The sequence below is a fragment of the Diplotaxodon limnothrissa genome, linkage group LG16 (genome assembly GCF_057381915.1).
Source record: "Diplotaxodon limnothrissa isolate DT_005_m linkage group LG16, D_limnothrissa_male_GT1.1, whole genome shotgun sequence".
Lineage (NCBI taxonomy): Eukaryota > Metazoa > Chordata > Actinopteri > Cichliformes > Cichlidae > Diplotaxodon > Diplotaxodon limnothrissa.
Window position 1 is genome coordinate 21,613,647 of NC_140611.1, and position 16,813 is coordinate 21,630,459.

The 16,813-nt window shown below is 39.6% G+C and overlaps 1 protein-coding gene across 1 annotated transcript; it reads right to left on the reverse strand.

Moving 5' to 3' along the window:
* Nucleotides 1-338: 338 nt before the first annotated feature.
* Nucleotides 339-16,527, reverse strand: mospd2 (motile sperm domain containing 2). The gene is made up of 15 exons (XM_085374160.1): nucleotides 16,343-16,527; nucleotides 16,169-16,226; nucleotides 15,628-15,783; nucleotides 14,673-14,759; nucleotides 14,368-14,522; nucleotides 13,044-13,104; nucleotides 12,919-12,957; nucleotides 12,705-12,829; nucleotides 11,877-12,050; nucleotides 7,927-8,045; nucleotides 3,061-3,154; nucleotides 2,808-2,904; nucleotides 2,100-2,220; nucleotides 1,449-1,551; nucleotides 339-812 (listed from the first exon to the last, which is right to left on the reverse strand). The coding sequence occupies exons 1-15, from the start codon at nucleotides 16,373-16,375 to the stop codon at nucleotides 660-662; spliced, it is 1,575 nt and encodes a 524-aa protein (XP_085230286.1). The 5' UTR covers nucleotides 16,376-16,527; the 3' UTR covers nucleotides 339-659.
* Nucleotides 16,528-16,813: the final 286 nt, after the last annotated feature.

The following is a 16,813-nucleotide window of genomic DNA, read 5'->3' on the forward strand; positions in this document are numbered from 1 at the left end:
GGAGTGTGGAGAAGTTTAGTGAGGTCATATGTTGCGATGTTTTCAATTAAGCACCTCTGTACTAATGAGGGTGCTCGGGAGCTTGAATATTTATGCAAAACAAGGCTGCTAAGTAGCCAAAACATCTATATTTGATCAAATGCTGGCGTTTTGAACTCCACAAGTTCATTTTTTTCCTCTTATTTTTACCTGAACTGATCACAAAGACAAAAGCCTTTTGATGTCAAATGAAATTAGATAAGGTGACCAAAGGTGTTTATTTTGTTTATATTTATATCATGTAAAAAATTATACAACGTGTTTGAAAAAATAACTAATACTTTCTACATATTGTGACTGTTGCAATTAATTTGAGTAAATTACATTTTTCCATGAGCAATATTAAAAAGCAAAAACAAAAAAAACCAACAAAAAAACACCAAGGAACTGATGTCACATCATTGAATCTGACTGTGTCAGAAAAAGAGAATCTCTTCATTTAGTCTTACTCCACAACAACTCACATGTCCTAAAGTCAGCCCTGCTGACTCTCCATGATAGCAGCTTGTGGAAAGGGCGGGAAAACATCAGATGACCGCCAATCAGGAAGTTCAAACGCGGCCCCGCTGGAACTGTGTATCAGGAATTTACAGAAACAGCTGATGGGGTGCCGTTGCACATCAAGATGGCTGCTGAGCTGTTCCCAGCAGGTGGAGACACAGCAGGTTTAGCATCACGAGGACTACCACCAACACAATGAGAACCTTCTGCAACCACAGGGTGTTGTCCAGCTTCTGCTCCAGCCGTGAGGTGCAGGCTGTGACTCGCATTAGCTGGTGAGACAAAAACTGGTTGAATGACCTCGTTTATGCTTCTAAAGTGTTTTTCAAACAGGTCGTGGAAACATGTGTGCAGGGAAAACAGGAACAGCTAACTGTTACGGTAAGAACCTCTCTTTGCTGACAGAAAAATTTTAGAAAATGAAGTCAGCATGTTCTCCATGTGTCTGCGTGGGGATTCCAACTTCCTCCCATAGTCCAAGAGCATGCATGTTAAGGGTGATTCTAAATTTGCTGTAGGTATGAATGTAGCATGAATAGTTGTCTGTCTCTCTGTGTTAGTCATTTGTGTGATGAACTGGAGACCTGTAGTGGATTTACCCAACTTTTCATCCTACTCCAGTCTGTGCTGAACTGAATAAATGGATGGATGGATGAGTGTCTGTTGCTTAAGTGGTGTACACACAGGTAGACATGTGGCGACCAAAGACCAAGAAATGCCAACAAAATACAGGCACTGTTAGCAAACTAACAGTTAACATTTTCCCACGTTAAACTTGAAAGATACTGTTGATTGCCATGTGACAGGGATGTATATTCATTAGATGGTTACCAATGGAGCCAGAGTCTGAAAAGTCTAAAAACTGACCAAGATTTCTGTATTTATTTATTTTTTACACCAAAACTCACCGCTATATTTAACTCCTGCTGCTCGATTGGCATTGTCTCCATTGGGTTATCCTTAAAAGATTTAATTGCTGGTTTAGCACTCTCCAGAACATGACAGCGCAATCTGTAGGAAAGACAATCTAATTAGTGTAGGATATCAGGAGGATGCAATCATTGGTCCACAGGAGTACTGTGTGGCAGAAACATAGTCCATCTTCATTTATTTCCATCATTTTAGACTTCAGTTAGCAGCTGTAATCCTTGTTCTGCGCTATACCCTTTTTGAGCTCGTCACAATAGCACACAAACTAGTTTTCAACTTAACTGGCCCTACAGCTCAAAGCTGATATCCAGCTGCAGTGTAAGTAGGTGGAGTTCCACTTCCACCACCTTTGGGATAGGATCCACTTTAGGGAAGCAGCTGAATGATATTGAGGCTGTTACATTAGCAAACTGGCAAGTGAAACAGCTGGTAGTGAAAATGAGACAGGAAGGGCTGGGACTAGCAGGTTAGTTGTGAATTAACTAGAAAAAAATAAGTCAGACAAGGATTTCTTCTTTCTCTCAGCGAATTAAACGAGCACAGAATCTAAAATAAGCTGCCAAATATACTTGGGAGGCATGCCAAAGTAAAAGCTTGGCATTATGTGTGGCCAACACGTCACTGCAGACCTGTGTTCCATGATTTTGGTTTTCGGTACTTCTTTCCAGAACTGTGAAAGATCTTGTGATCCAGCATTTTCCATCTCTGCAGCCATAATCAGAAACCTGTCCTGTGGAGAGGCCTGAGAACCTGCACAAAATCAGGCAGAGAAAAACAAAAAAACAAAAACATTAACGTAAGCACAACTCACCGAGACAGCTGTTGAAAACTGAATAATTCGATTTTTGTTTCAGAAAATGCAAAAATTTTTTTTAAATTGCTCTTAAAATCAACAACAAAACTAGTGCAGCTGACTGATTTGGTTCAGACACAGAAACAGAAGGACTATGTTCACAGAAGCCAGTGTTAGATGTGACAGTTTTGGGGAGAAGAAAACCCCCCCCCCCCCACCACAGCATAAAAGCTGGGAAAAAAAGTAACCCAAAATAAGCTGCACTGGTTCCTCTGAGCGAGCTATGTTCAGCACATCATAACCTACAGCTGACATTTCGGTGCTTGAAGGGCACAAGCTGTTTCAACTCACGCAGCACTGTCAGTTGTCTGATGGTTTGTTTTGTAGAGATGATTCTTTTATCAGTCTTGAAATATGCATGTCAGGCAGGAGAAAGTGGCTTCCTGCACTTTAGGAAGGTAATACACTGAACCTCTTGATTATTCTGAGGTTCAGCATTTAGAAACATCTGCTGTGAGAAGAGTGCAGAGCTTAAGTGCAATACCTCCATGCAGTGACACAACTATGTCTACTGAAGCTCCTGGCTCACAGCAGCTGCTGCTCGGCTTCACTCTATACTTGTCGGGCGCCGTGGTCCGCACCTGTGAAGACATTAGAGGAACATTTAACAATGCTTTTTTTTCTGTCTCCTCAATTTATTGAATACATAAACGCAATAGTTAGTCTGTGAACTGTGAGATCAAAGGGAACTGGTGCATGAATTAACTGTAGCAAGTGCCACACGCTTTCAGACTCACCTTAAAGGCCACCTGATTTTTGACCACATTGTTCAGGATAATTAAGCTTTTCTTTTCAGTCTCTCCAGAACCAAAGCTGAGCTCCTCTGCAGGGCTGAACAGAGAGATAAAGAGTAAAAAAAACCTCAGAGTGTAGCAGGAACTACATTAGACTGCTACATAGGTGGAAACCTGAGACACAATTTTATTCTTTTTTATTAAAAATGTAGCCAAATGTTTTGACAATGGAAACCTCTAACAAATTACCTTTTCCAGGATTTTATTTAACTGAATGAAGAATCTGCTTCTTTAATTCACTGTAATTAATTGTTAACAATTTTATCATTGAATTAAAAAAGGAAACATAATAACAGAACACTGTGGTACTGAACGAGCATGGTACATCTAAACCAACCTTTACTTGTTTACTGTCCTCTTTAGCCAACCTAAACAAGTTATGTTACCGGCGCTCTGCTACAGCCCTTTTGAAAGTTTTATGACTTGTTCAACAAGCTTAGCTGCAGGGCAAAATCCGGCTGTTTTGTAAGTTATAAGGAGGAGACTTCAGCATGGGTTGTTTTTCCAAAGTCTGTTGTGTACCAGAATATCAAATGGTAAATGGCCTGTATTTGTATAGCGCTTTTTTCTAGTCCCTAAGGACCCCAAAGCGCTTTACACAACCTGTCATCCACCCATTCACACACACATTCACACACTGGTGATGGCAAGCTACAAAATCAAGAACACTGATGTTACTGCTACAGGAAAATATATTTAAAATAAAGCAATCTAACTTAGTATCCGGAATCAAGCTGTCCATCTTACTAGAGGGAGACCTCCTGATATTATGACTTGGATTAAAAAATATGAAATAAAATGAATCCCTTCTAGCATTTGATTTAGTGAGATTTGTATAACGTTGCAAAGGAAGGAACGAGCCATAGGAAACCTGTAAGGGGTCACGTATGCTTTGCTTGTCGTTAGCTCACACAGTCTAACTTGGTGATATATATATATACATGCAGCATGCGATTTGATGAATTTGGCCTTGGTGCACATTGCATACTTATTACAGCGGGATCATATTATCTGCTATGCATGTATAAAGCTTCTCAATGATGCAGCTTGGCTGTTTTATGAACTAAGACCGCTAAGAACAAAGATTTTTTTCCCTTTTTTTCCTTTTCCATGTCCCTTATGGTAGGGAAAAAGAAAAAAAAAAGAGAAAAAAAAAAAAGAGTAAAGCATGCTTGATCTCAAAGTGAGTCTTTGGGCTCTGCAAACCTCTGGCAAACACAAGATCAAAGACCCCTACTCTCTCCTAAAGCCCCCAGTCTCGAATGAAGGCTAACACAACTCCCAAACATAATTGCATTTAAGGCTCATTTTAATCTGTTTATCAGTATAATTCACAGCCCAGAGCTGTCAAAATCCTCACATCAAAGCTTTAGCTTTGTAAACACAGAAATCAACAGACATTATTCATGAAAATGAAGAGTACATGAAGAGTACACATTATATACGCAAAATATTTACCCACGAAACAACCAGATCATTATGGGATTGTTGTACTCCATACTGAAATGCATATCTTCTGAACTCAGCAATCAATTTGCAATTTAATGAAGGTTCAATTAAAATATATGTTCTGTTTGACAATGTGTAGGAGGGGGACTAGCACACCTTTCTTGAAGATAATTGATCATTTGCCAGTGTTTCTTACTAATTAGCATAACACCAATTCATCTCTAGTCAATGAGCAATTGACTGTCAGCATCCTTAATTCCTGCCTCTGTTTGAACAGATCAGTTGAGCTATAAAGGTACAAAACATCAATAATGACTTCAGATGCAGTTAATCTTTTTGCATATGGCTCTTCAAGACATAGACGTGCGAGTCAACTGGTTATACCTAGTTACACGTATATTACAGCAAATCTTCCTTGATGTAAGGGTCCTGAACAAGCTTTGGCATGTCTTACCCAAAGGGAATTGGCAGAAATATTGGAAACATGGGACAGACTCATAGATGAACCCATGTAAACTGTGTAGAACATCAAACCAGTTACCTTTTGGTGACCAGATAACACTTCTGGCTTTAGGTCTCCCAAACACAATAGAGTTGTCGTTGCAGAACAAAGAAGCTGGCTGGTCTGTGTATTCAACCCAGGTCCACATCAGCTAGACTGATGCATTCACAGCCAACCTTTGCTGTTTGCAGTTAAAACTGATTCTGGCATGTTTGCCCGGTTAGTGCAGTTTTTTTTTCAGGCTGCAGGGAAGAAGGCCAAGCAAATTCTGAAGCAGCTTAAACAACTAGGCTGGGTGCACCTGCAGAGAAGCAGAGTATGCTAGGTGCAGATCAGACCCCAAGAATGTTTTACGTGTTTGTTTAGGGTGAGGTTCATTTCTAAAGCTAGTATATTTTTAGTTTAGCTTGTGTGAAACTGCAATTGAATCGTGGTCCAGAGTAAACAAATAGAATTAATATTGGTCCATATTGGTATACTCTGGTGTGGTGTGGAGTTTGTGATAGCAGAGGTGGGAATTTAGCATGATTTACAAAATTACAAAAAATATATCTAGTATTACCGTAACAAAGGGAAGGAATCTGCAAAAGCAATATATGTATATGTATATATATAGTCCTGATCAAGTTTAAGACCACTTGAAAAATGACAAAAAAAATGCTATTTTGCATGGTTGGATCTGAACAAGGTTCCAAGTAGAGCTTCAACATGCAACCAGAAGAAATATGAGTGAGACAAAACATTTTTTGAGCATCCAATTTATTGAAAACAACACTTAAGTTTAGGACCACATGCCTTTAAAAGGCCAAATCTGTGCAAAAATGTGGATTCATTGTCATTTTCTGTCGGGGAGTCACACTGTCATGACGTTCTGATGGCAAAAGCAAAAACTCATTCCCTTTTTGAACAGGTCGGGCTGCTGAACTGCATAAGCAGGGTCTCTCGCAGTGCGCCACCGCTGCTGAGGTGGGATGCAGTAAAACAGTCATTTGGAATTTCTTTAATGATCCTGAGAGTTATGGAACAAAAAAAGTCAGGAAGACCCCAAAAAATTTCACTAGGACTGAGCCGGAGGACCCAATTGGCAATAATGTACCTTGATGGTCCTGATGGCTTCCAACGTTACTGATCAGCAGTTACTGATCAGCAGATCCCACCTGAGATTTTTTTCTGCGTGCCACAGTGGAGTGGACGCCATAATGGATAGAGCTTCAGGAGGTGCAGGGGCGTCAAACGGCCGCTGGCTATGCACAGATTTTGCAGAGAGCATCCCTCATGACTGAGGGCCCTCATCTGTGTGGTAACAACTGGGTTTTTCAACAGGACAACACTGTTGTTGCATTTTGAAGCGCTACTTAAGATCCAACCATGCAAAACATGATTTCTTGCCATTTTTCAAGTGGTCTTAAACTTTTGATCGGGACTGTATTTCTGCAGAAATGTTAACCATGGAAACAGGAATGCCTATTAGCACATGAATGTGGGGATGCTCCATTGCTGGACAGTATCCTACTCAATGAAATTTAGTAGTTCATTAGGTCCATTTAAAAGTAGCTGATAGTGGAATTCCCATAGTAGTAACCCCCTCCAAGACATAATACCAATAATTATGGTATTATTCATCAAAAGAGAAAAAGGAAGCGCTGCAGGGCTCTAAAGGCCTGTCTGACAGGTGATCTTCATTAGGGTACCAAAGAAAGGAGGAGCTGCTGAGGCACATCATTTTTTAATAAAAATATTAGAACATAGAATATTAGTTCTATGTTAGGTTTTTCCCATGAGCTTTGTGTGATACATTCAGTAAATGTAAACACATAAAAAGCATTACAGTGCTGCATGACCCGATGGCTGTTCCCTGAATATGATCTCGCCATGTAGTCCACAACACTGATGATGCAGAGTGACATTCAAAAAGCTTTCCAACCCATCAGTTACTTGTCAGTCTGCAAGACTTCATGGTTACTCCCTTAAGGTGTGTTTGCAAAAAGCTAGTTTGAACATGAAATGATCTACAACTAAATGGCTGCAATTGTTCTGTCATTACTATTACACTGCTCAGCAAGCACTTAGCTACTGGGATTCTGTTACCTGTATTTTAACGAATTTTATTTGGTGATTCCTAATCTGAAAGCAGGTGCTATATTGCCACTGAAAATACACTTTCTACATGTTCATATCGACTTTTTTCTACCAAATTTGGCTTTGAGCGTGTGAAAACATTTTGAACGAACAATATCATGGAAACCTGAATACAAGCATGATGGGTGACTTCTGTTGGTTCTTCGCAAAGAGAGATGGGCGTTGTGCAAATTCCCTGCTGACTCGGCCTCAGGATGTCTAGAGGCAAGAACCAAGCGCACCCAAATGAGCGCACCAGTGATCATGTGCGCATCACGCAGAGGGAGAGTGAGGGACGAAAAGCAGCAGCAGAGCATGGCAGTTGTAGTATAAGCGCAAAAGCCAAGTGGCTGCTCATAAGGGGTCGTCTTGTTGGGGTTTTATCTCACATGTTGTATGGTCTTGAACAGTGTAGTATTAGAATACAAAGGGAAAAAACAGCAGATGTCGCCTGCCTGTGACAAAGTTATGGGAACTCTTAAATGGTAAATGGCCTGCATTTGTATAACGCTTTTCTAGTCCCTAAGGACCCCAAAGCGCTTTACACTACATTCAGTCATTCACCGATTCACACACACATTCACACACTGGCGATGGCAAGCTACATTGTAGCCACAGCTGCCCTGGGGCGCACTGACAGAGGCGAGGCTGCCGGACACTGGCGCCACCGGGCCCTCTGACCACCACCACCTTAAATTTAGGTGTCCAAACTAATGCAATCTTGATGAGCTATAACCTACCTAACATCTAACAGAGAACCTTTGAAGGTGGTCAGCGGCTTCCTGGCACCTTTGGTCCTGGCGCTTGCATCTCCTTTATCGTTGTCCTCTGACCTCAAACTTTGTTCCAGAAAATTTACCTGAAAGAACAAAAAGCATTTGATTAGAGAGACACACAATTTTTGTCATGTGACCATTATCTGTTTTTTTTCCCCTAAAAATGAAATGTGTGACCTTTGGCATTCATACAGAGAAAGCCGTCATTGGATTCATGTACTGGCATTGATGAATAGTTTTTTTTAAATGCTCAGATAACGCAACTTAATATAATTTTGCATGGGAAATTCCTATGATGATCCCTGACCGTCGTTCCACTTAGCCTCCAGAGGGAACACACAACCACAATTAGCATGTCCATGAAGATGAGGAACCAAAAGTGATCCACAAACTTGTGACTTCTGACAAAACAAAACAAACCAAAGTAACTGAGGAGTCACAAGATGACTCATATACAGCTCATAACGTCAGCAAATTGCTTAAACTTCGACCCAAATTATTCACACAAATCTCAAGACCACACACCAGCTGACAGGATAGACGTTTCAAAATGGCTGCATAAATGGTAGTTATTTTAAAGTAGGTCAGTTCGGGAAATGGATGTTTCATGGTGTGTAAAACAGTTTGTGCAGCAAGCACAGCAGGTGAGGAATCGAGGGGGGAAAGGAAGGTGGGCAGGGGCAAAAGTGAGCAGACTCTACACGTGACAGTATTTTCTGTGACTCAGAGAGGAAGGGAGCTTAATTTCATGGCTGACCATCATGCAACTGCCAGAATGAAGACATCAACCGCTGATGAAATGTCTCAATTTATTTATCCATTTAAAGAGCAAGCTTAACAAAATGAAATGCGAGTAGAAAAATGTAAAACATAATCAAGTTTGAATTAAAAAGTGAAATGTTTTACTGTCTCATACAGATAGTGTTTAACAGTTATTTTAGTGATAATATCATTGGCATTATTTCTACTAGATCCATACTCATACAAAATCTCATTACTTGTTAAAAAGAAACAAAAGGTAATTAATTTTGAAAATTACATTTAAAAGGAATACACTGCCATAGCTGGGTACAAGGAATTAAACTAAAATTACAGAAATATGTGATTTCTACACATTTTGTAAGGCACAGAAGGGACTGACAAATATAATAAAGTAAGAGCTGATCGGAGTGTTTTTTGGTGAAACAGTTCATATCAAGGCACAAAATAAGATTCTCTGTGTGATTAGCAATGCTAAATAACAAACTTAAAAAGAGATAGTGTTAGAGGACAAGACACAGACGGCTTTTGTGAAAAGCTGCCTCAAAGGCAGGCAGGATTAAAGATTTAGTGCTATGGGTTAATAAGTTGGTCTACTGTAATATAACAGTAATTACCTTGGCAGTTTTTTCAACTGAGAAGATACAAATAATGTGAAACTGCTAATGATCAGCAGTGAGTGTGCTACGCTTTCTCCACAGCTAATTAAACTGTGAAATGACTGTCCCACTTGGTTCGGCGTTTACAGGACATAGTGCAAATGATAAGCTTCTCATTATTAAGCTGACATGCCTTGATAACAAGGTCAGAAATGTTATGCTTTCAAACGGAGGGTCAAATCGAAATGTAAGGTCCAGGACAGGTCAAGGGATGAACATGTCCAGGGGTGGTGATGACATCAGGAGACTGTGAGGGAGGTGCACTCACAATAATTCGACCCACGTGAGTACACCTGCCTTTCCAGCCTGCAGAAATCTTCCGGACATTGAGCTCCTTGTGTAGGCGAAATCCTACACTTCCTTACCACATCCAGCCCTTGTTTCAAAACAGAAAGAAACTCAATTAGCTTTCTGAGGCCAAAAAGTTGTGCTAGTGATTACTGGTATCCAGAAGAATGCAGGTTGAGGTGCATGGTGCTGATGGAGGAACAGTCTTGTATAGTGACACAAGATGGTTGAGGAGCAGAAACGTCTGCACAAGCACTAAGGAATGCGCTCAGACGGGCTTGAAATTCCAAGAGTTTCCAACTGTAAAAACACAGTGATTCACTCATAGTATGGACTACCAGAAATCAGGTGTAGCAGAATTGAAAACATGATGAACCCTACTGAGCAACCTGCTGATGCACAAGCTCTCATCTTAACATTGTCCACTTCTGATCCCATTCAAGTGCTTTGCTTTTATTCTATTGTGCTTCCTTTATCTACCCAATTTGGTCTTTTTCCAACAGGATAATAAAGCAACACAAAAATAAGTGCTAAGTGGTTATTATGCAGGTGCTGTGGATAATATGCAAACCTTGAATAAAGATGCCCGAGGCTCAAAAGGGAGTGATGGTGAATAACGTTTGCAGACTTAATTTCTAATGGGGTCTGCAACCTTAGGCGAGTGTCAAAATTATGCTTAACAACAGCTTACATGAATTTTTAATTACCATTACAACAAATTACCTGTCAAAGTGGAACCACTACTCTCTCACCCTGAATATTCACAACACCTAAGAAGCCATATTCAGATATTTCCTCTGTGTGTGTAAAGTGTCATCTCAGAGTGATTGTGTAACTTTACTTTGTCAGGCAAGCCTCAAAAATATCTTCAACTTTTCCACAGAGCTGACGCAAATGTTTTGATATGAAACCGGCCACCTCAGAGGCCTGCAGTACAATACCAACGTTTGGGAAATAACATTACGCAATTCATGGGATCTGTGCACGTTTTGATTATGTGAAGTTTAGGCATCTCTAGTCAAAACAATGGCTGAGAGTTTGAGGTGATCTCACTTGTTACACTAAGGACATTAAAAAGCATCAAACTTGTGACTGGAAATGACTGTCTGATGTGTATATCCCAGCTCTGAAAATCTAAACCAGTGTGGTATTTATTAAAACACACTAATACAATGTAAGTGCAACTTTCTTTAACAGGCGCTTTCAGATAATGAGTATATGCTAAAGTAATCCCTTTGATAACATCCCATCTTCTTCCAGCCAGGCACTTTTTGCATGCTGCTCACTTGAAAATAAGCAAGGTTGACTTGGAAGGGTGGACTTAACACTCATTTGCAAAAGGTGCTGTACAAGAGGGAGAGGGAGGTGATGAGGGCTCCAACACATTCAGTCTTTGGGGCATTTCAGCGATGGTGCTCCATCCTGCCAGGGAGAAGGAATCCAGTTCCAGCATGGAGTGGCTTAAGCAACAAACTCAACAATCTTTTAGTTCCTTGTGTGGTTGACAAAGACTGCTGAGTTTGAGTTTGAGTGGTCCATCTGTGATGCAAGAGCTTTGGATATGCCTGCTGCCAATTACATTACAAGTCACCTTCACAGAGGCAATAGGTAGCAGCTCAATGTTTACAAAAATCAGAACCATTACCTGCTGGAAAGGAACCCAATTACATGTTGTTACCTTGTGTGCAGTTTAAAGAAACTGAGTGAAAGAAGGCACAGGATGAAATAATCAGTGACCAAACCTCACCTAATCTCCCTAGAAGCAGAATGCTTCACTACCCAAATCTAAAAAATGTTCAGAACTCAGTCTCAGCTGACATCGCGTACGTATTATTGTAGGGGCTATCTTACAATATAAAGCACCTTGAGGCGACTGTTGTTGGGATTTGGCACTGTAAATAAAATTCAATTGAATTGAACTTGAGAGCAGCTACTCTAATAACAACAGAAACACTAATCCTGCCAATTATATTAGCATCAGCATTAAAGATCACATTTATTTATAGGCAATCAGATGCGATCAAACTAACTACACATATACTAAGTGTTGAGTGCCAAAGTACAGACTTGCACAACACCCAGGGAGCAGTTTTACTTTATACTGTTGTGTAATTAAATTGTGTACAAAGTTGAAATTATTTTTATCCACTATTTTTTTTCCTTTGTTAAAAAAAGTATATTAATAACTAAAATGAAAAGAAAATGTACCTTTTTGGGCTTTACTACAACATCTGAAGTGAAGCTGGACTCAAGGGCATCTTTAACATCCAAGTCACCTTCTTTGCTCTCCCTGTCATCATCACTAACAATGGGCCCGTTGTCACAGATGGGTGTTTGGAAGTCATCGTCAGGAAGAGGTGGGTAACTATACTTGAAGGAATCCTAGAACATAGCCAAATAGGTTAGGTCACCACATGCATGGTTATTAAAGAGTAACACTTTTTCTAACAGATTAATCAGTAAATATGATTTTGGTTATGTAAACAAAGAAGCAAAGTAACTAAACTTGTGTTTAATATTTAAAAAAGTTAGATTTCTTCATCACTGGCAAGAAAACTAATGCAGATACAGAAGGGAAAAACAACAACATTTAACCCAGTGTTGACCTTAACACTTCACACTGCATTTGAATCCTAATCTTCTACATCATGGTCCACTTAACATGTTCCACTGTTACTTTCTAATAGGTCTTTTTAGATTCTATACAAAATGGTAGCATTCACCTGATCTGCTCTGAAAAGGACTTGTGACTCGTGAAGTTTCCCATCACATGTTAGATTTTCTAAAGCCTAAAATCAGAGCCCAGAGGGGGTAGAAGACTCTAATTCCCTCTCAGACGACTTGAATTACAACCTGCTGAAAGATTATTATGGATTTTCTTTTGCTAAATCACACCCAAACCATGTGGCCTACCCCAGTTTTTAATATTTATCACACTATAATCCCACTGGAGTATTGACCATTCCATTGCTAATGCATCTTTTGTTAAACTAATTAACGCATAATTTAAAACCATTTTAAAAAGCCATAACATACCGTTCCACCCATGTGAGGTGGCAAGTACTCGGGGCCTATGTATGTCTGGACCTCAGATTTGGATGCAAACCTAAGTTTGCTGATTGCCTCTGGACCCAACCACGACTTCACAATCTTCCACGCAGCTGTAGCAGACACAAATGTTTTATTGTTGAGACGTCAGAATCGTAAAAACTAGTAAGGACTGCTTGAAATTTGGAAGCCACAGTCTTACCATTCAGAATCCAAGGCATATCCACTATTATCATTTTGGCTGAAATGATTAAAAAAAAAAGGAACAAGTTAGTAAGAATAATGTTTCAAAAGATCCAGATGACTTACATGACTTTTGTAACTTACATAAAAACTTTGGATAATATACTTTGAAGCAATTAATGATGTACTTCACAAACTCCATGTCCTGAAACACAAAGTGGAAGAAAGAAATTTGTGATTAATACCACACAAAAGGCTTAAAAAATAAAATATGCATCAACAAACCCCTTTTGCTGGGGAAATTTTTTTTCCCTCTCTTAACAGCCTCTACATCTGAAGCGACCCACTTAATATTATATGGAAATTCATTGCATGCTCCCCTTCTGAGTGATCCCCTGCTCAGCCTCTGTCAACCATTGTCAGAGAAAGTCTTAAGCACGTTTTTTCTCCATTTCTGAACGGCAATATTTTTTTTCACAAAAATTGAATCTTTTCCATCTAGCTTTTTTATGCCATTTTGCCATTACTTAATGGTAACACGCACATTTAACCCTCAACTTTTATCATTACACAATGCCTTAATTACACAATCCTGCAATCCTGCTAAAATCAAGTTACGTAAAAAGAGCTCCCAAATGGCTCAGATTACAGTGCATTTTCTCAACATAAATAATAAAAGGGCTTCTGATTAAAGCCCCTTAGACAGGCACAAATTTTAATCTCCAAGTCAAATGTTCAGTCACGTTTTAAACAATTTTAGATAAATATGAAAAATCTTAACCTCATTGTTTTATGATAATTTAAATTATCAGACAAACAGCAAATACGTCAATAGTAATAACCCCTATATCGCGGCTCAGCTTTACAATTGGCTAGAAGCCTCATTGCTATGCAGGAAATTCACTCCCAACCCATAATGAGATCATACTGGCTAGCTTTGCGCTGGCTCATACTGTGGTTCAACGGGCCTCAATAAAGCTGCTTTCCAAACTGATCATCTAATCTACTCATTTTATACAGGAGCTGCATAGCTATATATTCTTTTTGCCTTGTTTGTGTTGGTTTATTCGTCTTTAATTGAGCAATTTTTCTAGGAGAGAGCCAAGCCAATGAAATAAACTCGCTGACAGAGCCCTCCATCAAGGAGCCAATGCCTGTGACACAGCGAGCCTAAGGATTAGACGGCCCGCTCGAGCTGACCATCAGGATTTAAAGGTTACTTTAATCTCTAACGTGTAATACCATTGAGGAGTATCAGCCCCTGCAAGTCCACAGCTCAAGAAGCAAGAAGTATGAGGAAGGTAAACAACATTGCAGTGACAGTAACAGGAAAGCAACAGACTTATACCTTAGAGGAAAAGACTGAAAACATAATGTGAGTTTTGAAGACCTGGATTAGACTAGAGCACGAACTGTAAATTATTTAAACACAAAAGACTTCCTCTTAAAAATAACTTTATGGACTTACTACATTGCTGAGGCCAGAGTCCGTCATGTCAAACACAACGGTTAGAGGCATCCCAGGTTCCTTCTTTGCATACCTCTCCAGCCAAAAGGCAACATACTTTTTCTTGTCTATGACAGTCTTTGCATCCTTGACATGCAGCTTTACCTTAAACCAGACTAAAACACAGGAAACAAATTTTAAGTTATCATATTTCATTTGTATTTTTTTCTCTCAAATTGGGATCAAACATTTTTAGTGGGAAAGATAAAGTTTCTAACAAATAAAGGCTGAGCTGAAGAATCTCTTTTAATAGAGCAAGTGCATACAGAGTTTGTTGCCCTCTTTGTCGTAGCCATGGAGGTAGACAGCCCCAGTTTCGAACATCCATCTGGGAATAGTGCTCTCATTAATGTCTGAAACACACATGAGGACACTCATTACATTGTTATCCAGTGCTCTCATTCAAAGAATCACAATATGCAACATGACATTTTAGGCAAAGGGAAGAATCTGTCTTGTATCTTTTAGACTACTGCTGCCTTTAATTTCTTTGCCTCAAGGTGCAGAAAATCTTTAATTTGATTATTTTGTGTTACCCTAGTTATTAACAAATAAAACAGCATAAAGTGTATGAAATATACTGTGCTAAATTTCTGAATCACTGCATGGTCCTTTAAAGAAGGTCACTAATTTGCCACATTTTAAGAGTATTATGAAGTCTTGCTATTAAGGGACCTAGATTCCCAAAAGTAGGTCTTTCTAAAACTTCCAAAATTGATGGAAAATAGCAAATTTTCTGTTAATGGATATAAATTCACCCCAGCCCCCCCTTAAAAAAAAAAAAAAAAGGCGAAGTCCTTGAATACCTTGTAGACTTTACTGAAGGAAACTTTCTAAAAACAACTGTTGACAAATAGAATTTGCTATTTAAAAAACAGACAGTTACTCTGAAAAGTTCCTCACAAGAAACAGTGGGGATTGTTCTTGGGTGTGTGGAGAAACTGGCGTTTCCCAAACAATGATGTTCTGTCTGAACTAATGCCAGGGAAGCACAAAGACAAGCAGCGGTTTGTACTGCGGGCTTATAGACATCTCAAAATGGTAATGTCAATATTTTCACTTTTAGGAAGGGCTTATGATTTTTGGGGCTCAAATATAATATGCATGTAGCACTGGGAATCGAATATTTTCCTAGTATTGAAACTATAAATTGTAAGCATTAACAACAGTGAGGTTACATTGTTATACTGTGACATATTGCATATCATATCAGCACCTTACCATTTACCCCATACTCTTTTCTCCAATGAAGACTTTCATCAATCATTTTCAAGGCATCATCAACATTATAGATCCTCCATGTCAGGTAGCCCTCCACCAGACTGTCATCTGTCTGAAGCCTTTCCACGTCCCTGGGGTCATACTTCTCTGTTGAATCTGCAAACATTTACACGCAGACTGAATCACATGACAACTTCAAAATCGGTTTCAATTTCAAAGACTTAAACTTTCCCATTTAAAATTCTCATAGACCCACAATGTCCACATTGTGCCGCAAACTCAAATAAAGCCCCCAGGAGGCCATGGTGTGACGGCTTAGCCTAAAATTAGTCTAAAAACTAAACTGCTACTCGGGGCAGTAAAGAGCTAACGCTTATCTGGGCTCTGGGTATTCGGGTCAACGTTTAAGCAACAGGGCGTAAAGTAACAGTTAACTATTTAATGTACAATATCTGAATGTATGCAAGCTAGATGACAGCAACCAAAATGCATTCAAAAGCAAGATATGTTATTGCCAGCTTGCCCGCAATAACTGTGCTACCTTGGAGCAACTCATTGTTGAATCTCTGCCTTGTCTCTTCGATTTTCTTTTCAAGGTCCTGTCAAAACAGAGTTGGTTCAGGTTAGAGTCGTCTTTGGCTTTAATCGTATAGTCATTTATGACAATAAGTGATCAAAAATAAATAAATAAATAAATAACGGTTATCAGCGATACCTGCTCTCCTTCGTGTGGCTCAACTTCAGCCATGTTGAGCTGTCCACTGGTCTTTGGCAGTTCCGTGTACTGAAAGCGAGTTAGCTGACTGTTGTTTGTATGAATCAGTGCGAACTAACTGGGAAACTGACGCCCTGTCGTTGCCATGTTGGCTCTACCGGTTTAGCCACACCTCTTCGCGTGGCTCTTTGTTCGTAACCGAGGGAGTGTTGAATTGTGTCTAAGACCTGTTAAAAGCCTAACTACTCCTACAACAAGTCTGTTTAGATAAATGTTCCAGGTAGCGACACATTTCAACTTCCGTGTCGGTGCATGGCTGTTTCGCTTACAACTCTCACCCACAATGCATTTCGTCTGACAGGAAGCGTTCAGAGACCGTTGGCGCGCTACTTCGAGTGTGACCTCGGTGTAAACAAAAGTTGACACAAGTAAAATTAGCGTGTATTTAAACTTGTAACACCACCGTAATGA

What these genes read in the sequence shown, in the direction of transcription:
- mospd2 (XM_085374160.1), bottom strand. Translation starts at nt 16,375, where the DNA reads ATGGCTGAAGTTGAGCCACACGAAGGAGAGCAG. An exon ending in CAAAGAGGGCAACAAACTCT is followed by an intron (nt 14,523 to 14,672) that starts GTATGCACTTGC and finishes CCTGTGTTTTAG; the next exon opens with TCTGGTTTAAGGTAAAGCTG. An exon ending in ACTCTGGCCTCAGCAATGTA is followed by an intron (nt 13,105 to 14,367) that starts GTAAGTCCATAA and finishes TTTGTGTTTCAG; the next exon opens with GACATGGAGTTTGTGAAGTA.